Source organism: Erythrolamprus reginae, chromosome Z (assembly GCF_031021105.1).
Source record: "Erythrolamprus reginae isolate rEryReg1 chromosome Z, rEryReg1.hap1, whole genome shotgun sequence".
In the NCBI taxonomy this organism is placed as follows: Eukaryota; Metazoa; Chordata; class Lepidosauria; order Squamata; family Dipsadidae; genus Erythrolamprus; species Erythrolamprus reginae.
In genome coordinates this window covers 22,731,224-22,755,722 of record NC_091963.1, presented here as the reverse complement: position 1 = coordinate 22,755,722, position 24,499 = coordinate 22,731,224, and the positions used below count along the sequence as shown (strand labels likewise).

General features: G+C 39.4%; 1 protein-coding gene across 2 annotated transcripts in view; it reads right to left on the bottom strand.

Annotated features, from left to right (window-relative positions):
- Positions 1-4,439: 4,439 nt before the first annotated feature.
- Positions 4,440-24,499, bottom strand: part of MAP3K8 (mitogen-activated protein kinase kinase kinase 8) — a 40,344-nt gene continuing 20,284 nt past the window's right edge. For both annotated transcript variants that reach the window (XM_070729601.1, XM_070729602.1), the window contains exons 4-8: positions 23,721-23,982; positions 17,498-17,604; positions 16,230-16,382; positions 9,160-9,406; positions 4,440-6,478 (exon numbers count right to left, since the gene is read on the bottom strand). In XM_070729601.1, coding sequence (XP_070585702.1) covers positions 6,348-6,478; positions 9,160-9,406; positions 16,230-16,382; positions 17,498-17,604; positions 23,721-23,982 — 900 coding nt within the window. In that variant the 3' untranslated portion in view covers positions 4,440-6,347. The remainder of the gene's footprint in view (positions 6,479-9,159; positions 9,407-16,229; positions 16,383-17,497; positions 17,605-23,720; positions 23,983-24,499) is intronic.

Genomic DNA, 24,499 nt, shown 5'->3' with positions numbered 1-24,499 from the left:
ATATTGTTACATCTTTTTTTTCTGTTGGATCACCCGACACCCTAGATTATAAAAACATATAATCCTTCCCTGGTACAAAGCTGAAGGGATCAGATCCTGTAGCCTAGAGGTTAATTCTCTGCCTTACAAGGCAGAAGCTGCAGGATCAAATCCCAGTAAGGGTATGGATAGCTGATGAGGCCAGAACAAGGTCGAATAGTGCTATCCTTTTAATATTCAGCAAAAACATGTGACACATTGTTATATCTTTGTATTCTACCCATACGTACTTGACAAAACGAATAAATAAAATAAAATAAATTGTTGATTGCTTTAGGGCACTGATTGGAACCCTGACATAATGGGAGGGAAGATGGAAGAGAAACTGTGAGCTGGGTGAGCACTAAAGTAATTACAAGTCATCACCAACACGTGCAAATGCCACTCAGGGTTCATTGGCCCTGTGTTCAGTAACATTGCCACACTTCTTTTACATACTCAGCTGGCCATGCTGTTCTCAAGCTGAAGACTCTTTGCACAAGTGGCTCCTGGGTGATACAAAAACAACCTAGCTTAGGAACCTCGCTCAAGCTCAAGAGTCATATTTTGGAAAAACATTTCAGGTTGTTGAATTTTAAGGATTTGGTTGTAGAATCCTGTCCGCTAGCCAGAGGAACTTGTAAAGGTGGATCGATGAATAGTCTCAATGTGGGAAAATCTATGAGAATGAAGGTAGTCCTTGACTTACAACTATACCTGAGCCTGCCCATTATGGTCATAAGTTCCGACTGTCATAAAGTGGGTCATCACATGATCGAACCCAATTTTACAATCTTTTTGGGGGGCAGTTGTTAAGAGAATGTGGCGGTCTTAAAGCAAATGTGGCAGTCGTTAAGCAAACCCATTGGGTGGGGAGTTTTGGAAACCAGAAGAAAATGCAGATTTCCAGAGGAAAAATGTCGTAAGTCCCAATAACGTGACAGCAGAGTGATTCTAATGGCTATAAATGTTGCCAAATACCCAAAATGTCATCATGTAATGGCAGCAGGCAGGGGTAGGAGGGAGCTGGAATGGACGCAGGTATTGTAACTTTAAAACTGAGTTGTAAGTTGTTTTGGTGAAGTCCAATACAATTTTGAATAGTTGCTAAAAGTGACCAGTCATATGTCAATGTTGTGGTTAGCTCTGGCCCAGCTCCTGCCCCAAGGAATGTGCAGGTGGATGTGGGGAAAACATCCACATGCCGCAGGCCTGTTTTGCTCCCGATGGAATCTGCCGACGAAGCCTCCTCTGACCAAGGAAGCGTGAGTGACAGGGAAGAGGGGAGTTTGGCAGACAGCTCAGGAGGAGATCAATCATCTGTATCATCCTTGGATTCTGAACAAGAATTAATGACACATCCACGCATGCGTAGAGTGATGCATAGGAGACAACAACTGAAGGATTATTACAAGAGAAAATGAGGCTACCTGTGGTTGGGTGGGGTTGCTGTAATTAGTGCTACAGATAAAAGTGCAACCTGGTGTTTTAGCCTCATGGCAGTTTATCTGATTCATTGTTTCGTCAAGATCGTGGTTTTTGTGGTGTTCAAGATTGTCTGTGGACTCTCTGGACTTTAGAATTGGACTCAATTTCCCAGTTATTGGGTGAGCGATTGGATTGCATTTAACCTGTGCCTTGTGTGTACCAGAAAATCCCTTTGACATTTAAAAAGGGAGCTGTTTCTGTTTTTCTGTTTATAAAAGCTTTGGGGTTTTCCTTTTATTGTGTGGTGTGTGTCTTCCTGGACTAATTACCCTGTAATTACGGGCGGTTGAAACACGCCGGCAGAACACGTCAAGGACAATCTTAATATTAAAAAAATAGGAAAAGAAATAAACACAAATAAGCACAATATTTATATGCATATGCACAAAAGACAAATTCTTTGTGTGTCCAATCACCCTTGGCCAATAAAGAATTCTATTCTATTCTATTCTATTCTATTCTATGCCATGCCATGCCATGCCATGCCATTCCTATTCCTATTCCTATTCTTATTCTATTCTACATTTACAATAGTTACAAAATAAGCAGTTAGCATCTGGTAGCCAGACAACATTCCGTTCTTCTTAAGCACCATGATTTCTGAACTTTCAACTTGCATTCCTGACACAAATTTCTATTACACACTGATGATATCAGAGGTAGGAATGCACATACACTTGTTTTAGAAACATAGAAACATAGAAGTCTGACGGCAGAAAAAGACCTCATGGTCCATCTAGTCTGCCCTTATACTATTTTCTGTATTTTATCTTAGGATGTATATGTTTATCCCAGGCATGTTTAAATTCAGTTACTGTGGATTTATCTACCACGTCTGCTGGAAGTTTGTTCCAAGGATCTACTACTCTTTCAGTAAAATAATATTTTCTCATGTTGCTTTTAATCTTTCCCCCAACTAACTTCAGATTGTGTCCCCTTGTTCTTGTGTTCACTTTCCTATTAAAAACACTTCCCTCCTGGACCTTATTTAACCCTTTAATATATTTAAATGTTTCGATCATGTCCCCCCTTTTCCTTCTGTCCTCCAGACTATACAGATTGAGTTCATTAAGTCTTTCCTGATATGTTTTATGCTTATGCTATATCCCTCTATAGTATTATTTTGTAAGGTGTCTTTTGAGAAAACTGAACAGAAGTAGCTATTGAAATGGTCAGCGATCTCCTTATTCCCATTAATGCATGTATTATTCCCGGTACTTTTTTTCTTTTATTCCCAAAATGATGATGGTGAAAAGAGGAATGGGATCAGAAGAACACGACATTAGGCTTTCCCCCCTTAACTAACTATTGTCTCACATGGAAAGAAGGAAGGGAGTGTTGTGTCCACCAGTGGCTGATAGTGGATCCCATTCAAGAGCAGACCAACTTGGTGATGCGTCAGGGGTCTGTGCAGCTGGCACCCGAGGATGGCAAGGGCTCGGTGCCAGAGGCAGAGGTTCAGCCAGGGCCTTCGGATCCTCCAGGACTTCATAACAGTGGTGAGGAGGAAGTGACCTTTCCTCTTCTTGATGCAAGAGCCCGCAGGGCTGCCAAGATCCAGTGTATTTCTGGATAATAATCCAGATAATTCGGACCAGAATATCTCAGGGACCGCCTTCTGCTGCACGAATCCCAGTGACCAGTCAGGTCCCACAGAGTTGGCCTTCTCCAGGTCCCGTCGACTGAACAATGTCTGGCGGGACCCAGGGGAAGAGCCTTCTCTGTGGCGGCCCCGACCCTCTGGAACCAGCTCCCCGCAGAGATTAGGATTGCCCCCACCCTCCTTGCCTTTCATAAACTTCTTAAAACCCACCTCTGCTGTCAGGCATGGGGGAACTGAGATATCTTCCCCAGGCCTATATAGTTTATGTATGGTATGTTGTGTACATGTTTTTTAAATTAGGGGTTTTTAACTTTGTAATATTAGATTTGTATTGTACATTGTTTTCTGTTGCTGCTGTGAGCTGCCCCGAGTCTGCGGAGAGGGGCGGCATACAAATTTAATTAATTAATTAATTAATAAATAATAATAATAATAATAATTTACAATCCTGGGTCTAGAAAGCCTAGAACTACGACGCCTTAAACATGACCTAAGTATTGCCCACAAGATCATATGCTGCAACAACCTGCCTGTCAACGACTACTTCAGCTTCAACCGCAATAACACAAGAGCACGCAACAGGTTCAAACTTAATAACAACGGCTCCAAAATTGACTGTAAAAAATATGACTTTAGCAATCGAGTAGTCGAAGCATGGAACTCATTACCGGACTCCGTGGTGTCAACCCCCAACCCCCAACATTTTTCCCTTAGACTTTCCACGGTTGACCTCACCAGGTTCCTTAGAGGTCAGGAAGGGGCAAGCATAGGTGCATTAGTCTGCCTTCCATCCCCTGTCCAATTGCCCCTCCTATATTTTATATATATTTTCTTCCATTCATATATCTTTTCTTCTATTCTTCATTGACGTATTCTATTCTCATATCTTTTCTTGTATCCTTTCCCTGATATTTACTACTGCATGTTTTTATTCTCCTTAACTTTCAATTTGTATTGGACAAAATAAATAAATAAAATAAATAAATAAATAAATTGCTTGAGTTGTGTGCAGTGGTGGGCTCCTACATTTAATCCCCCCCCCTGCATCTTTTCTTTAATGATTCTATTATACCATTTTTTTTATGTTAGTGTAATTCTTGATTATTGTGTTTTATTATTGTGAACTTTCAAGAATCATATAATTGTAGCGAAATAGATGATTAGACAGACAGACAGACTTAGAACCCACTCTTCTTGTCACAAGAAGCTTCCCTGTGTGTTCTCCAGGAATCCCAGAAATTAAGTAGCAGCCCTTGACCTCTGAAAATCTTCCCTCCCAAAAGCTTTGAAATAAACATGTTTAATAACAAAAGAAAAATGGAACAAAAGAAACTAATAATTTCATATCACTTTAATCCAAAACAGTAAATATGTTTAATAGAAATTTATTTTACAATAAGTGATTCTGGAATTAGAACTTCAAGAAGTTAATATAAACTTATTTTGCATACAAAGACATTTCAAATACAAAATCTAAAGCAATATATTGTTAATCATTCTATTTATAACACACATAGTATGTTCCTACTAAACTGTTTTATAAAAGTTAATACTGTTTATTCATCCCATAGGATGTACAAAGTTTTGTTCTTGAACCAGTTTTATTATCATTCAAAACATTTGTTTTAAATGCACTCAAATCTTCAAAAACAAAAGGAGGTATTCTTTCCATAGGAACATAAAATAACCGTAACACCTAACTACATGTCTATTTTTAACACATAGTTAAATTAAATTAAGATCACCTTCATGAGTCATGTATACAGTGTGTTAACATTCAAATAGCATATGATTATATTTACTAAGTGTGTAATTTACATTCACATGACAGAGTTTATCTCAAGATCTGGCATAGTTCCCATTCATGTCAAAGAACTATTGTGTTGGAAAATATTTGCAGCCAGGCTGGGATGCAATCATTTTGACAATTCCCTGTCTAGCAGCTTGATAATTAAAAACTTAAAACAGAAGATGCAACTAAAGTCACAATATATTTCCTTCCCTCAAAACCAGTAACTGTACATGAATTAAATAATACATATTCATGAGGAAACTAGGTGACCCAGAATTCAGAAATGTTTTCTTGGAAATGTTTTTTAGCTTATGTACAGAATTCTTAAATTTGCCACACCCTCAGTCTGAAAGAAAGGAGGTCATTGCAACAGCACTAAGAATAGAATAGAGTAGAATAGAATAGAATAGGATAGAATAGAATAGAATAGAATAGAATTTTTATTGGCCAAGTGTGAGTGGACACACAAGGAATTTGTTTTGGTGCATATGCTCTCAACGTACATAAAAGAAAAAGATACATTTGTCAAGAATCATGTGGTGCAACACTTAATAATTGCCATAGGGGTCAAATAAGCAATGAAGAAACAATATTAATAAAAATCTTAGGATATAAGCAACAAGTGACAGTCATACAGTCCTAAGAAGGAGGAAAAGGATGATAGGAATGATGAGAAAAACTAGTAGAATAGAAGTGCAGATTTAGTATGAAGTCTGACAGTGTTGAGGGAATTATTTGTTTAGTAGAGTGATGGCATTTGGGAAAAAATTGTTCTTGTGTCTAGTTGTCTTGATGTGCAGTGCTCTGTAGTGACGTTTTGAGGGTAGGAGTTGAAACAGTTTGTGTCCAGGATGCGAGGGGTCAGTAAATATTTTCCCCAACCTTTTTTTGACTCGTGCAGTATACAGGTCCTCAATGGAAGGCAGGTTGGCAGCAACTGTTTTTTTCTGCAGTTCTGCAGAATTAGGAAGAATGATCGCACACCCACCCAAAATATGAAGCCCCCAAATATTATTTTAACAGGAGAGGCTTATCTCACTTGATGATCAGAACAAAGCATAAACAAAACTAATGGGGGAGCATACATATGCTCTTTTGCTCCAATATTATTTCATTCACTTAGTAAGAAGATATGGGAAAATAGAAGTTGAATTACAGATAAGAGAAGCCAGGTTTTTTTAAAAAATAAATAAATAAAGTAATAGAACCTAAGCAAAGGACTTATTGTCAGTGTAACTCTATGTAAAAAAATCACAGTTACCAGAGTAAGGGAGGGTGTGTGTGTGTGTATAAAGGTAGCAATGGAACTCAGCCAGTACATTCATTAAACATTGTTAGAGTTCAAGTAATCCAACCATAGTCAATTAAAGCTCTCATGGTTCTCTCTCTTTCTCACTCCTCTCTACATAAGTAGTCCTGTCAGTGCCACATTAGAGATCCCCAAATCTAGTCATAATCTAGTGTTGTCGATCCACGGACAATATTAAAGTAGCCAGCCAATGCTCCAAGATCGATATATAATGAGCGTTGTCTCCTCAGCAAATCCGATTCCTCAGTAATCCCAAAATTTGAAGATTCTAACAAGGAAAAATTAAAGAAAAAGATATATTATACATTAGAAAAGTAGTTTCAGAACAACTAACTTAGGCAGACTGGGGATTCTTCATCCCTGGCGATGGGTCAATTACTGTTTGAGGATGCATTAATTGGGTTTCCTCCACATTGCAAAGGATTGGACTAATTTTAGTCCACTTCCAACTCCATAGTTCTGTGATTCTCTGGTTTATGAAATCCCCTCCTTCCTCTACAAATACATAGAACTGTATATATAATAATGGCTTCCAACTAAGATAACTTCAAAGAGAAAGATAAGGTTATCAACAGTTTTACTCTTCTTAGCTAAATATTGTCATCAATTAAATAGATGCTTATTCCTTTAGCAAGCCTCAAAGTCTTCTTCATTAAAGTGTTGGCAAAATTAAATGTACAGTGTTCTTGAGAAATAGTTCATTTTGTAAACCAATTAGGGATGAGCACATGTCTAATGGAATTTTATATCAAATATGAAATAGAACTTTATGTGAGCTGATGCAGATTTGCCTTTGCTCTGTTTAAAACGGAAATTGTTCAACAAATGAATACAGGGAAATCAGAAATTTTTTTCCACCCCTTTTAAATAAAAACTATATTGGCCTGATGTTGGCTAGGAGAAAAGTAACCTGGTGAACTATGAAATCTGACTGCATTGTTAAAAGGCTGAGAATATAATTATTGATGAAAATAATGATGTTCTAGAAAAATGAAGAAGACAGCTACAGCAAACTAACCGCACTCAGGTTTGTCTTCTATTGGAATATTTCTTCTTAAGAAAATAATCTAATATTTCACATACTGCAGAGCATTATAAACAGTCCCCAGGTTATACTGGCAATCCAAGTATTAGGTTTTCAAGGACGTGACAGTAGAAACATTGCAATGGCTAAGGATGTAAACCAAATGTAAGTTCCTGTCATTCAGTCTTGTGGCAAGTTTGAATGATTGCAACCCAAGGACCACTTAGATTACACAATATTGGAAGTTCCAAAATATTTGTTGAGATTCCTAGATACTGAACTGATTTTGCAGGAATTACACACTTCATCTAAAGCCTTTTCAGTTGAGAAGGATTCTCCCTTGTCCTTAAATCAGAGGCCTTCAAACTTGGCAAGTTTAAGACTTGTGGACTTCAACTTCCAGAATTCTGGGAATTGAAGTCCACAACCCTTAGAAACATAGAAGATTTATGGCAGAAAAAGGCCTCATGGTCCATCTAGTCTGCCCTTATACTATTTCCTGTATTTTATCTTACAATGGATATATGTTTATCCCAGGCATGTTTAAATTCAGTTACTGTGGATTTACCAACCACGTCTGCTGGAAGTTTGTTCCAAGGATCTACTACTCTTTCAGTGAAATAATATTTTCTCACGTTGCTTTTGATCTTTCCCCCAACTAACTTCAGACTGTGTCCCCTTGTTCTTGTGTTCACTTTCCTAATAAAAACACTTCCCTCCTGAACCTTATTTAACCCTTTAACATATTTAAATGTTTCGATCATGCCCCCCCCCCTTTTCCTTCTGTCCTCCAGACTATACAGATTGAGTTCATTCAGTCTTTCCTGCTTAAGACCTTCCACCATTCTTGTAGCCCGTCTTTGGACCTGTTCAATTTTGTCAATATCTTTTTGTAGGTGAGGTCTCCAGAACTGAACATAGTACAGTGGTCCCCCGATTATTGCGAGGGTTCCGTTCCAGGACCCCTCGCAATGATCGGTTTTTCGCGAAGTAGCGCTGCGGAAGTAAAAACACCATCTGCGCATGCGCAGATGGTGTTTTTACTTCCGCCGCAGCAGCGAGGAGCCGAAGATTGGGGTTTCCCCACCGCCCACGCAAACTCCTCGCTGCTGCCGCGCCCGCCGCTTGTCTTGTCCGCCCGCCGCTTGTCCGCCGCCTGCCTGCCCGCGCGCCCGCCGCTCGCCCGCCCTTCGCCCGCCCACGCCGTTCGCTCGCGCCGCTTCCCAGCTGAGTCCTGAAGCCAGAAGGCAAAGGTGAACTTCCGCGTTTGGCTTCGGGACTCAGCTGGGAAGCGGCGCTGGGGTTTCCCCACCGCCCACGCAAACTCCTCGCTGCCGCTCGCCCGCCCTTCGCCCGCCCACGCCGTTCGCTCGCGCCGCTTCCCAGCTGAGTCCTGAAGCGAACTTCCGCGTTTGGCTTCAGGACTCAGCTGGGAAGCGGCGCTGGGGTTTCCCTGCCGCCCACGCAAACTCCTCGCTGATGCCCGCTGCTCGCCCTCCCGCCAGCAAGAGGGGGAAGACCCAGGGAAGCTGCCCAGCAGCTGATCTGCCCGGCGCCATCTACGCATGCGTGGCCATAGAAAAAAGGGCGCGCATGCGCAGATGGTGTTTTTACTTCCAGGTTCAAAAATCGCCATATAGCCGTTTCGCAATGATCGGGATCGCAATACCCGGGGGATCACTGTATTCCAAATGTGGTCTCACCAGCGCTCTATATAAGGGGATCACAATCTCCCTCTTCCTGCTTGTTGTACCTCTAGCTATGCAGCCATAACTCTTAAACTTGCCAAGTTTGGGGACGCCTGCCTTAAATATTGTTTTGCTGGCCTTCATGTTTTTATTAAGAGACTTGGGAAGTGCGTGTGTCTTTGCCATAAAGACCAAAGTTGTGTTGAAGGAGCTGGTGTACATAAGAGCAGACCATACCTGAATTATTCTCAGACAGTTCCAACTCATTCTTCTCCAGAAACTTCTTTCGTGGAAAAAGAGCTGAATCTAGACTCTGACATCGGGGCTGTTCCTCCGGTGATGGGTGCAAAGCTTCATGTTTGAGCAATTCTGTTGCTGTAAGCCTCTGCTTGGGATTCCTTTCAAGAGCTGCTTCCAATAACTGTCTCATACTAGCACTGCAATCGTCAGCAATGTCCTCAAGTGGCGGAGCTTGCTTATGGATCTACCAAAAGAAATGTTTAAAAAAGGAAACATAGAAGACTGACGGCAGAAAAAGACCTCATGGTCCATCTAGTCTGCCCTTATACTATTTTTTGTATTTTATCTTAGGATGGATCTATGTTTATCCCAGGCATGTTTAAATTCAGTTACTGTGGATTTACCAACCATGTCTGCTGGAAGTTTGTTCCAAGGATCTACTACTCTTTCAGTAAAATAATATTTTCTCATGTGGCTTTTGATCTTTCCCCCAACTAACTTCAGATTGTGTCCCCTTGTTCTTGTGTTCACTTTCCTATTAAAAACACTTCCCTTGTAACTTGATGCTGAAGAAAAGCCAGAGAAAAATTCCCCAGCGTTGCAGAAGATATGCATGTTGTAAAATTACCGCTCTAGGAATTTTGTCTCCCTCACCCACAGGCTGGAAAATTGCCATTATACTCCTAAGGCAAAAAAAATCAGTTGAATTCTGGAAGCAGAGCCAGTTTCACACTGAAACTTGCCTCCAAAACAGGTTCAAATTCAGCTTAAGATCCACAATCCTAACTCAGAATATCCAAGGCAAGCAAAGAGAGACGCACAGCATTTGAACAATCTAATTTGGCCAGCAAAAGGGAACAAGATGGGCATGCTATAAATGAGAAACATAGTTGTTTTGGCTTAGTCTTGTCCTTCCTGCAACAAAACACAATCTCTCAAGGCATAACTTGCCAGCTTTACATCTGGAGATACTTAAATTGGTTTCGAAATGAGGTAGGGTTTATATTTATTTATTTATTTATTCATTCAATTTTTATGCCGCCCTTCTCCTTAGACTCAGGGCAGCTTACAACATGTTAGCAATAGCACTTTTTAACAGAGATAGGCTATTACCCCCACAATCCGGGTCCTCATTTTACCTACCTCGGAAGGATGGAAGGCTGAGTCAACCTTGAGCCGGTGATGAGATTTGAACCGCTGACCTTCAGATCTATAGTCAGCTTCAGTGGCCTGCAGTACAGCACTCTACCTGCTGCGCCACCCCGGCTCATTATATGTATGAAAGGAACATTGAATATATATTTTAATGTTCTATTTCTGGTCTGATAAAGAAGAAATTATCCACAAAAATACTGCCTAATTTTAATCAATTGAGCTTTGGGCCAATTCAAAACAGTACTGATGAATTTTATAGCAATATAAAATTTTATAGCCGCCCGAGTCTGCGGAGAGGGGCGGCATACAAATCTAAATAAATGAAATGAAATGAATACATCACCAAAAAGGTTTCACGAGTTGTTAACTTAATCCTATATAGCTTCTGCTCCGGTAACATCACACCACTAACCAGAGAATACAAAACTTTCACCAGTCCAATCCTCATCTGTCTGGAACCCACACCTCATTTCGGACAGAAACACTCTAGAAAATGTCCAAAGATTCTTTACCAGAAGAGCCCCCCACTCCTGCAATCACAACAGAATACCTTACGCAACTAGATTTACAATCCTAGGTTTAGAAAGCTTAGAACTACGTCACCTTAAACATGACCTAGGCATAGCCAATAAAATCATCTGCTACAACGTCCTTCCTGTCAGCGATTACTTCAGCTTCAACCACAACAACACAGAAGCAAACAACAGGTACAAACTTAAAGTAAACGGCTCTAAACTAGGCTGCAGGAAATACGACTTTAATAACCGAGTAGTTGATGCATAGAACTCACTATCTGACTCTGTAGTATCATCACCTAACCCCCGAAACTTTACCCTTAGATTACCCACTGTTGAGCTCACCCGATTCCTAAGAGGTCAGTAAGGGGCCTGCATACGTGCAGCAGCGTGCCTTCCGTCCCCTGTCCTAATGTTTCTCATTTATTTATTTATTCATTCATTCATTCATTCATTCATTCATTCATTCATTGGATTTGTATGCCGCCCCTCTCCGGAGACTCGGGGCGGCTAACAGCAACAATAAAACAGTATACAATAGTAATCTAATACTAAAAATGATTAAAAACCCATTAATATAATAACCAAACATACATGCATACATACCATGCATAGAATTGTAGAGGCCTAGGGGGAAAGAGGATCTCAATTCCCCCATGCCTGACGGCAGAGGTGGGTTTTAAGTAGCTTACGAAAGGCAAGGAGGGTGGGGGCAATTCTAATCTTTGGGGGGAGTTGGTTCCAGAGGGCCGGGGCCGCCACAGAGAAGGCTCTTCCCCTGGGTCCCACCAAGCGACATTGTTTAGTTGATGGGACCCGGAGAAGATCCACTCTGTGGGACCTAACTGGTCGCTGGGATTCGTGCAGCAGAATTAGTATCATGTATATAAACATTGTTATATCTTTGTATACCACCAATATGCAAATAAATAAATAAGTTGAATCAGTGGCTGGTCAAGTTTAGGTTCTGTAAAAACAAATTAGCTGAATCATTCAGAACTGCCTTTTTAAAAATTATTTTTCACTTGCCAATTTCTCAGCTTGCAGTTTTTATCTCCCTCCCACTCAGATCAACAAAACACCTTCATTTTCCAAATTGTTGCCATTTTCACAATCTTTATGAAGTTTTGTATGAGGGGAATGCAAAAGGCCTGAGAGGTAGCCCAGCAGCTTACTTCATAGATTCATATCCACAATGTTTTGTTTTCATTATACAGTATTTCAATAGCCAGATTTCACCTCTATTTTTCTCCATCCCAAATACCCAAAACCTCCCATCTGACTTTATTTTTCCATGCATAAGAGTATTAACTCTGTATTGCCTAGTACGTAATTATGGCACCACCAACTCAACTGTCTGGACTGCGTACAATGGAACAGCTATGCTTATCTCTAATACAATGGAAACTTGGGAGTTCCCAATCAACCAGTAGTTCTCTGTTCCACAGAGAAATTCAGATTGTATTGGTGCTACTGAAAAGCAACTGCTTAATCTTTTTCCCTGTGTTATTTGACCACTGACGTTGTCTCTTCCCCAATCAGGGTTTGGCAAGCAGCTAATTACACATTTGGAAAGCATTTTGGAAGCCTTCAAATCTGACTCCTTGCATATTTCAAGAAACCCAAAGCAACAATCCTTTCCACCACACCCAAACGCGTACACAAACACTCACACACGCATACAAACACATCTCGCCAAGAGAAGCATTCTTTAGATTTCTATGGGAATAGAAGATGATAAGCACGAATATATTGGATGTAGAAGCACTGATTACAATCCTTGTTTAAAGAAACAGGATAGGTGCTTAGACCTTGGGCAAAGTGTTCTGTGCAAATTAACAAAAGCCTTTTGTAGCCGTTTGTATTTACACATGCACACACACAGAAATATAGCTGCTCACCAAGAAAAGCATTATTTCGATATCTATGGGAATAGAAGACGATAAGCACGAATATATTGAACCTAGAAGCACTGATTACAATCCTACTTTAAAGAAACAGGGTGGGTACTTAGGCCTTGGGCGAAGTGTCCTGTGAGAACTAACTAATGCCTTCCTTTTGTAGCAGTTTGTGTTTCATTACGTGACCCAAGTTGCAATGCTATTTTTCTCTGAAATGAAACTCCTATATTAAATGTAGAAGATTTCAGACTGAGTTTCTGCCTTGTCCAGGTTAACAGGTTCAGACTGGCAAACTCCTTGGTTCAGACATGCAAAGCATAGAAAATGTAAGTATCCTGACCTGGTCTTCAAAATTGAACTTTCTAGTTTACCATTTCCAATATGGCTAATCATGTAACACATATGCATCACAGGTGCATATTTATTTATTTATTTATTTATTTATTTATTTATTTATTTATTTTATTTATTCATTTGTCCAATACACAAGTACATAGGAAGAAAATAGGCATGTGATAATATAAAAAGGGTGAAAGTGGGCTTAGAGGAGAGGATATATGACAGGAAGAGAATATATAAGATAGGTGAAAGAAAGGAAAGACAACTGGACAGGGGACGAAAGGCACATCAGTGCACTTATGTACGCCCCTTACTGGCCTCTTAGGAATCTGGAGAGGTCAATCGTGGAGAGTCTAAGGGAGAAATGTTGGGGGTTAGGGGTTGACACTATTGAGTCCAGTAATGAGTTCCACGCTTCGATAACTCGATTGTTGAAATCATATTTTTTACAGTCAAGTTTGGCACAGTTTGTATTGAGTTTGAATTTGTTGCGTGCTCTTGTGTTGTTGCGGTTGAAGCTGAAGTAGTCATTGACTGGTAGGACATTGCAGCATATGATCTTGTGGGCAATACTCAAATCATGTTTTAGACGCTGTAGTTCTAGGCCTAGGATTGTAAGTCTATTTTCGTAGGATATTCTGTTTCGAGTGGAGGAGTGAAGGGCTCTTCTGGTGAACTATCTTTGGACATTTTCAAGGGTGTTGATGTCTGAGATGTGGTATGGGTTCCAGACAGATGAGCAGTAGTCTAAGATGGGTCTGGCAAAAGTTTTGTAGGCTCTTGTGAGTAGAGTGAGATTGCCTGAGCAGAAGCTGCGTAGGATTAGGTTAACAACTCTAGAGGCTTTTTTGTCGATATTGTTGCAGTGGGCTTTAGCACTTAGGTCATTCGATATTAGTATTCCAAGGTCTTTTACAGAATGTGGGTTAACAGTGAAAGATTGTTTATTCAGTTCGAATGTGCGGTTAGGATTCTTTTTGCCAATGTGTTACACAGAAACAGAAGTAAGGCTTTTCCAATTGTCTTTGACAACTGATGAGATAATAGGAAATACAAGTAAACCCTGACTTATGACTGTGATTGAACCCAAAATTATATTGCTAATATGATTATTGTATCTTATCTTAGCCCATTTAGAGGCTATAAATTTATAATAAACAACAAGCAATGTAGTTGCCAACTCTTTTTGCCTGATTTTTTTGTTTGGGATTAGGGTTAGGATTAATGATTGCAAAATTGTAATGCTGAAAAATAAAATCTATTCCTCACATGTATCCTACATTTCCAAAGAGCCCTACCATACTGGGATTTTCTTCCAGTTCTGCTGCTAAACACACCCTGGATGACACCAAGAGCAAATCCAACACAGTTCCATTTCTAAAAACCTTTACAAAGCCAAGATAATTTTACCCAATTATCTACCCAGTATTTTTCAACTTTGCTAAGTTTAAGATTGGTGGACTTCAACTCCCAGAACTCCCCAGTTGGGGAATTTTGGAAATTAAAGGCAATGCATCTTAAAATTGTCAAAGTTGAAAAACACTGTTCTAATCACTGCACTACTATTAAATCTACAGAAAAAGATTGTCAACAGGCAATGAACTGTTAGCTTTCCATGAAATGTATGTTTTTAAATAATCTTCTTCACTTCACTTAGCAGAGTATTATCATAGCATTTCTGTTATATATATATAAAACAGAAAAAACATATAGCCCCTCCCTGGTACAAAGATCTGGTGGCCTAGAGGTTAAATCTCTGCCTTACAAGGCAGAAGCCCCAGGATCAAATCCCAGTAAGGGTATGGCTAGCTGATAAGGCCAGAATAAGGCCGAAATAGCGCTATCCTAGTCTCCCTTAATTTAAAAAAAGATTCAGAAATATTTGTTTTCGTAGATATTCACGGGTATATGTATGTAGATTGTTCTGAGTTCGGGTTTTGCCCCGTGTAATATTTTGAGTGTCTATGCGACGTTTCGGTGAAATCACATTCACCATCATCAGGCTGAAGTAGCACGAAGCTTAAAACTTCAGCCTGATGATGGTGAATGTGATTTCACTGAAACGTCATGTAGGATTTAGAATTTCATAGGATCTACAAAAACAAATATATATATTGTCACCTTTTATTTTTGGCTGAATTTGAAAATTAAGGGAGACTAGGATACATCTATTTCGGCCTTATTTTGGCCTCATCAGTTAGCCATACCCACTGGGACTTGAACCTGCAACCTTTGCCTTGTAAGGCAGAGAATTATCCTCTAGGCCAGTGATTTTCAACCTTTTTTGAGCTGCGGCACATTTTTTACATTTACAAAATCCTGGGGCACACCACCAACCAAAATGACACAAAATGACACCCTAAGACACTCTCCTCTCTTTTTCCACCCCTGTCTCCTCCCCACCCTTGTGTGTGTGTGTGTGTGTGTATACACACGCTTGAACCATTTCCAAAAACAGGTGAGGGCTGGGTTTTTCTCTCTCTTATTCTTTAGGTGCTTTTTATCATATGCTTTAAATCAAGAGTCAGTTCTCTCTCTTTTTTGTTTCTCTCTCTTTCCTCTCATTCTCTGTCCCAATCATTTTCTCATTTCTCTTTTTTCCTCCCCTTTTTGCTCATTTTTTCCTCTCTCTCTCTCCCTTCCTCTCCTTTTCTCTCTCTCTTTCTTTCTCTCTCTCTTGCCTTCTTTCTCTCTCACTCATGCTTTCTCTTTCTCTCACTCTCTTTCTCTCTCTCTTTCTCACTCTCACTCTCTCAGCAAAAAGTTGCGAGATTGGAACCTGAGCTTCCTTCTTCGCGGCACACCTGACCATGTCTCGCGGCACACTAGTGTGCCACGGCACACTGGTTGAAAAACACTGCTCTAGGCTACAGTATCCAATCCCTTCAGCTCTACACCAGGGAAGGGTTACATATTTTTGTGTCGAATCACCCTGGTGTATTGAATATATATATATTCCATCATGAACTCTAACATTGAGAGAATACATCTGCTCTTGGTGATACAGATTTACCAACAACCAACATACGAATGAATAGAATTCTCCTTTCCAACTGCCAAATCCGACTATATACCTGTATGCAAATTGGCCCTCATGTACCATTCCATTCCCCTTTTTCCATGCTATGTGCTAGAACAATCAATTAAATAAACTTACTATGTAGAGATAGGAGGGATAGGCTGCACGAGGATACCGACTGACCCATGGTGGAATGCCGGTTTGCATGTGGATAATGGTTGCTCCTAGGCTGTAGATGTCTGCTTTCGTACTATGTCCTCGGCAAAGAATCACTTCTGGACTCATGTAAATCTGCAAATAAAATCAAAAATGAAATTAGCTTCTGTGACAACTTTACTCTGGAATCATCTCTTAATCATCTTAAAGCCAAGCAAGGAAGGTTTTAAATGGATTTGCTTAAAAGCCATGCAAATTTTGAGCTTTTGCTCAAAGAAACAGGAGAATTATTGGGTGTCATTTTGATGCATTGTGAAACACTAACGAAGAGCAAGAAATAATAATATACTATCCCAATTAAGATTTATCAAAGATCTATATTGATAATAATGACTACATTTCATAGAATCATAGAGTTGGAAGGGAGCTCCAGGCTCATCGGGTTCAACCCCCTCCTAATGCAGGATTCACTAAACCATCCCAGAAATATGACTGTCCAGTCTCTGTTTGAAGACCTCCACTGAAGATGAGCTCACCACCTCCTGTGGCAAACTGTTCCACCGGTTTATCACCCTTGCCGTTAGAAAGTTTTTTTCTGATATCTAATCTAAATCTACTCCCTTGCAGTTTCATTCCATTGTTTCTAGTCCTAGGGAGGTTTGCTTCTGTTTGAAGTTGTCTAGATCTGAAACACTCTTTAGTAGAAGGGGACAGACATTCTTAATTACTATGGTACATAAAGGGATGGGCTGCTACAGGTTCACCCGGGTTCAGGAGAACCTGTAGCTAATGTTATAGCTAGTTTGGAGAACCTCCAAATCCTACCCCTGGCTGGCTCCTCCCACTCACTCTACCATGCCCCTCCCACCCCACCCTGCCCCTCCCAGGAGTTTCCACACGGTCCGTTTTGGATGCGAGGTAAGTGCAGGGCCCATGTGGAAGCTTGGGAAGGGGGGGGAAACGGGCCTCCTGGAAGTTCCAGAAGGCCAGAAATGGACCCATTTCCAGCCTCTGGAGGGCCACTGGAGCCTGAGGGAGGCAATTTTGCCCTCCCAAAAGCTTGAGGAAAGCCTTTGGAGTCTGTGGAAGGCGAAAACACCCCCCCCCCCCGCCATAATACAGGAGGTTAACTAGGCCATGCCCACCATGGCCATGCCCATCCAGCAACTGGGCAGAGAACCCGTTGCTGACATATTTGAAGCCCACTCCTGGATATCCTATGGAGTTATCTTCTCATGATGAATCATTACCTCTGTTCCTCGAAGTTCTTTGGGATAATAAATATCTCCTGTCATTTGAACGCTAAGTCCAAAATCCACTAAAACAGCTTTGGTTGACATGAAAACAATGTTGCTTGCTAGAAATTAAAGGGAAAAAAATGAGGATATTAGGCTAGAGAGAGAACAAATGTTCATGTTTAGTTTAACACAGAAAATATCTTACAGGCAGGAATTAAAAGGAAAGCAATGATTAAACAGGCACACAGCAAGCAAAAATACACTTGGGACTTCTTTTACCAGTGATTCATAACACAAGTCAACATAAAAAAATCATTAGCAAAGTTAATATGTCTGTTTTATTATTTATTATTTATTAATTAATTGGATTTCTATGCCGTTTTATGGAGTTTGATGTGATGATTCCAAAAATATGCTTACGTTAATTTTGCTCTATCACATAAAGTTTCTGATATAGAAGCATTTTTATTACGTTATTTCTACATTTTTAATCTTTGTGATAATTACTGTTTCTTAACGTTGCCAGTATATTTTCTATACCTTATAATAATGATGCTGCCCTTTGGAAACTATACCTGCTACAGAAAAACTATATACATTTTTGAAATCAGAACAAAAAAAAATGATTTAGAAAAGTAAACTGGGATGATTACAAAAAATATTTTTGTACACCTGTGTTACTGTTTTCTTAATGTCGCTAGTATATTTCCTTATAATAATGGTGCTGCTCTGTGGAAAATATACCTGCTACAGAAAAACTGTATAGATTTTTGAAATCAGAACAAAAAAATGATTCAGAAAAGTACAAGGTCAACTGCGATGATTACAATTTTTTTTTTTTTGTAGATCTGGGTAATTAGATGGGAATTATAGTTGTCCCATTTCCTGAACAAGTCTACTGATGAATTATTTGACTCGTATGTTGATGTTGTTGTTGTTGTTGTTGTTGTTGTTGTTATTATTATTATTATTATTATTATTTATTGGATTTGTATGCTGCCCCTCTTCGTAGACTCGGGGCGGCTAACAAAAGTAATAAAAACAGCATATAACAATACAATATTAAAACAGTTAAAAACCCTTATTATAAAACCAAACATACATACAGACATACCATGCATAACATTGTAAAGGCCTAGGGGGAAAGAGTATCTCAGTTCCCCCATGCCTGGTGGCAGAGGTGGGTTTTAAGAAGCTTACGAAAGGCAAGGAGGGTGGGGGCAACTCTACTCTCTGGGGGGAGTTGGTTCCAGAGGGCCAGGGCCGCCACAGAGAAGGCTCTTCCCCTAGGTCCCGTCAGAGCTGCATATTCATATAGGATGGGCCTCAGAAGGGACAGAAGAGATATCTCTGTAGAGATGGGCTTCTGACTCTGGTTTCATCTTCCCCTTGTATAACTGTCCCTTTGAGAACCTAATTATCGGTTTTCAACAAGCTCACAAGAACAATTCCAAGTTAAGAAATTTCCTGGACTTCCAGACTTAAGGTAAGAGATATTCTTCACAAATCCACTTTGGTGGACTTCCAGCAGCAACTTGAACCACTGATGGACACAATCCACATTCCATTCCAGAGTTTGTGGCGATTGTGGTTTTAAAGCAAATTAAAATTCGGAGATCTGAATTTCTTTAAAAAAAGATAATCATAGATTTCAGATGTATAAAGCCATGGCTCCTCAAATGTCTCTGAAATTATCTAGGTTTTAAAGCAACCCCAGTGACAGCAATGATGGGGAAATTTTATATGTTGATGAGAAAAAGAAAAAAGACATATGATCACTTTTCCCCATTCTCTCTTCAACTAAAACTTGGGGAAATCAATCCCAATGGCAGGCAAAGAGACTAAAGGCTGCATCAGATTGACTCTGCAAACAGCTTAGAGAGGGTTGCAAAGCAGTATATAGGTACTATTGCTATTAGATTTCTCCAACACCTGTATGACAAGTAACATACCCCAGTGACTGATCAGATCCAACAGTGTTGGCCTCCTCTGGGTCCCCTCAGACAAACAATGTCGTCTGGTGGGACCACAGGGGAGGGCCTTCTCTGTGGTGACTCCAGCACTCTGGAACCAGCCTCCCCCTGGAGATTTGTACTGGCACCACACTCCTAGCCTTCCGAAAGGCCCTAAAAATGTGGCCCTGCCGGCAGGCCTGCAAAGATCATTGACACCTAGCTCCTGTCCGATGGTGGTATGATTGTGAGGGCATCTTTGTGTCTCAGACAGATGTAGGTGGAGTAAAACCTGGACTGTTTGTCTTTGACTATAGAAGGAAAATAAAGTTGTGGAGCTCTACAGGAATAGGAGTGGCTTTTTTCTTGCTCTAAAGCAGTGTTTCCCAACCTTGGCAACTTGAAGGTATCTGGACTTCAACTCTCAGAATTCCCCAGCCAGCATTCGCTCCAAGCTTGACTGTAAAAAATATGACTTTAGCAATTGAGTTGTCGAAGCGTGGAACTCATTACCGGACTCAGTAGTGTCAACCCCTAACCCCCAACATTTCTCCCTTAGACTATCCACGATTGGCCTCTCCAGGTTCCTGAGAGGTCAGTAAGGGGCGTATATAAGTGCACTAGCCTACCTTTCGTCCCCTGTCCAATTGTCTCTCCTTATCACATATATCATATATCTTTTCTTCCTTTCATATATCTTCTCCTCTACTTTTATATCTTTTCTTTATATATAATACTTCATGTCTATCCTCTTCAATATGTATTGTGTATTGGACAAAATAAATAAATAAAATAAAATAAATAAATTAAAAGTTGCCAAGGTTGGGAAACAATGCTCTAAAGCACTTCATAAATGCTAGATGTGAAATGCTTTCAATTGCTAGGACTTCTACCACATTTTTTTTCACTGGAACATCTCCTGATGCATCTCCATGCCAAGATAAACATCATGCACTGGATTTTCAAATGTCAGCATAGCTGATGGGAAAGGAGAAAAAGCAAGACATTTTCTTCATAGAATTTTTCATTTTCCTGGGCCTGGAATATGCCGTTTAAAGTATAGATAGTCCTCAATTTAAGACCGATCACTTCTCCACGATGGAAGCAATGACATTCCCAAATGTGATAGATATGGGAAAAAATGTAAGATATAAAGACTTTTGAATGAGAAGGGAGAACCAGAAAAAACCCCAACAGGAATTGAATAGACAAAGGAGAGACTTAACATGGGGCCATATGTAGAAATATAATCCAGCTCTCAAAAAGATGCTAAAATATATGGTTTTTATAAAGAACCAACAGAACTGGATCAAATTTTAGTAGGATTGGAGGAGAAGCTAATTAAAAATTCTATAATTATTTATTATTAGAATTGAAGAAGAGCAAGTAAAGTAAACCATGCTAGAGTGGGCCAAAAACTTTGGGCACTCTAGAGAATTGGATAAATGGCAAAAATTGTGGGATAGAAAATAATTGTATTTAATTAACAATGTCCACTGAATATAAAGAAAATTTATATAACATGTTTTATAGCTGGCACTTTTCTTCAGCAAAATTAGCCAGGATGGTTAAAGATAGGTCCGCCAAGTTTTTGAAGTGCAACCAGATCCTGGGTTCGTACTACCACATGTGGTGGACATGTCCAAAAGCAAAAAATATATATATTGGACAGAAATACATACCTGGATAGAAAAAATGATAAAGGAACATACAGATCTAAAACCAGAAATATATCTGTTGGACATTATACCTGAAAAATATAGGAAAAGGAACGTATATTTAATATTTAATGTGTATAATAAAAGGAATGTGTCACCCTAATTGTGTTAACAGCAGCCAGAATCATGTTTGCCTAACATTAGAAGGACAAGGAGATCCCTACAGAAAAGATCATTTTAAAAACCTTAGAATGTGCAGAAATAAGTAGACTAACTCTTGAAACGAAAGAAAATGAAGACAACGAATATTTTGAGATATGGGACTTGATGGTTAAGAGAAAAAGAGAAAAATAAGTTAGAACTTTTAAAACTATAAGAGAAAGATTAATTTTAATTCTGTTGATTACTGTAAGCTATTAATAATTTTAATTAATATTAATTAATATATATATATATATATTAATATTATGAAGGAAAAGCACTGTTACTATAAGATTATTGCTAGAGAATATCATCACTATCATGACGTGGAATTGTTTAAAGGAATTATAACCAGATAAGACACTGTCTATATGGATATTGAATATGTTGATGATAATAATGATAATGGTGATGATGATAATAATAATAACAACAACAAAACAACATAATTACCTATTTTCAAAGTTATGATGGTGCATACCCACTCTGCGATCACATGAACACATTTTAGATTCTTGGCAACCAGTCTTCATTGGTTGCAATTTGCACATCCAGTCATCATGTGACCGCTATCTGCAATCTTTTTTGTTGGTTCTATTCTATTTACTTCCAGTTTCCAGCAATAGCAATTGGGGAAAATGGATTAACTTATTGACTAAATCAATGATGGCGAACCTATGGCACGAGTGCCATGGGTGGCACACGGAGCCATATCTGCTGGCATGCAAGCTGTTGCCCTAGCTCAGCTCCAACGTGCATGTGTGTGCTGGCCAACTGATTTTTGGTTCACAAAGAGGCTCCGGGAGGGTGTTTTTGGCTTCCAGAGAGCCTCCAGAGGCGGGGAGGACATTTTTACCCTCCCCCGGCTCCAGGAAAGCTTTTAGGGCCTGGGGAGGGCGAAACACAAGCCAACTGGGCCCACCAAAAGTTGGGAAATAGGCCGTTTCTGGCCTCCAGAAGGCCTCCGGAGAGCAGGGGGAAGCTGTTTTCGCCCTCCCCAGGCATTGAATTATGGGTGTGGGCACTCACACATACGAAATAGCATGCACGCATGCTCTTTCGGCACCTGAGGAAAAAAAAGGTTTGCCATCACTGGACTAAAGCATTTTCTGAACAACAACAACAACAAAAAAGAATGTTCTGATCATGTGATGGCTTAACTTACAACTACAGAGACTTACAACCCTAATTCCACATTCTATTACAGTAATGTCAAGAAAAACCTGTACTCTAGAGCAGAATTGTACATTTGGAGATTTTAAATAAATTTCAGGAAATGAAGTTCTTAGGATAATAAACACCACAGTGACAGACGGCACCTTCAACCCCCATTCCAAATATTACTGAATTTTGAACAGAGATCCAACTTAATGATCTGGAGCAACTCAATGCCTTCCAGCAATGCTAGATGTTTATACCTTTAACCAGGACGTCCAAAGGACAAAGAATGTACAGAAGTTCTTGCAAATGAGAGAAAGAGGGAGGACAGAGTGTTTCCAACTTCAACGTTTTTGTTATCTATCATTTGTGAATATAAAACTTCCACTATAATATGCTCTGCCATGGTATAGTTTATTTGATTTTGGCCTAGTATTCTATGTAAAACTAGCCACGTTTCTTGTTTTTCAGGTGTAAAAATATCTTAGTTAAATAAATATAAAATCATGGTGGCAAGTCATGGCTTAGTGCAGGGATTCCCAAACTTGGCAACTTTAAGACTTGTGGACTTCAGCTTCCAAAATTCCCCAGCCAGCTAAGTTTGAAGACCTCTGGCTTAGTGGTGTGCATGACTCCAGAATTTGTCTAATTAAAACAGAAAACATATATGCCTCCATTCTCAGAATGTTTCATCCTGACTGCATCATTCTATTGTTTTCAAGAGGTTGTAACATAAATGTATGGGGGGATGGTCTTAATGTTCATTAATAGCAATCCTATACACCAGTATAAACTTTCACATTTCCGAATTAACAATAGGTTTGCAAACCTCTGACCATTGGCTAAGTTCAGTAAGAGCTACAATCACTCCAAATTGTCTATGATTACCTGTATGAACAAAATTTCTGAATTTAATGGGGCTTTCTTCAGAGGAGTTATAATTAGGATTGCAATGCATGGAATCCATTTAGCACTTAATTCATTCCATTTCTACCTAACACATTGTTCTTAAAACATTCTAAACTTTATTATTATCTACCCACTGGAGATGAAAGTATTGTGCGTCCAATCACACTTGGCCAATAAAATTCTATTCTATTCTATTTATTCTATTCTATTCTATTAAAAAATAAATTGGATATATCTTGTTTCTAAGGTGCAGAAATTCAAGTGATTTTTCAGTGAGTAATTAATCTCCAAATAACCTTAAAAGAAGCTGGTGTTATCCTAAATATTTTCCACAATATAAGGACTAGGTTAACTTACGTTTGATATCCTGATGAATAACTCCCTTTGAGTGAAGAAATTCAAGTCCTTTGAGAATATGTTTGGCCAGCCAAATGACTTCAAATTCTCTCAAAGGCCCACAACTTTCTATCTTTTCTAGGACCGAGCCTCCTTCTCCTGCCTCCATAAAGAGATGGATCGTCTCATCCCATAAAATGGCTCCATAAAGTTCAGCAATATTTTCATGGCGAAAACAGGCTTGGATTTCAACATCTGATGGCTTGAACTGCTCCACGGGAACCTATGAGACCAAACATAAGTTGATTAAATTATACTGTCCAAGCAAAGATAGTTCTGCTAGAATGCCTGCAAAGGTTAATTTGACGGTCTATATTGTAGAGTACTACCCCATGTTCATATAATAATCAGGAAATCTTTCATATGCTTCCATTGTAAAACCATGGTATGTCCTTTTAAATCATATGCATGCCAACATCAGTATAAATATCTACATAGGCAGAAACTTCCTACCCCCCTTTTTAATTATAGAATGCTTATAACATTCCATCCCAACCCAAAGGGCATTAAGCTTTGTTGACTCATTCTTCTAGTGCTATTCTATCTTTTCTCCATGGATCTCTCATTGACAATTCAACAGTATTCAGGTGATGTTCTTTCTTATCCTGACCAGTCTTAATTAGTTTCAGTATAGTTATCCACCTCCAGATGATTGTTAACCATAATTATATGTATTTATTTATTAAATTTATGCAGCCACCCATCTCACATATGTGACACTTCAGCATTTGTTGATGTAC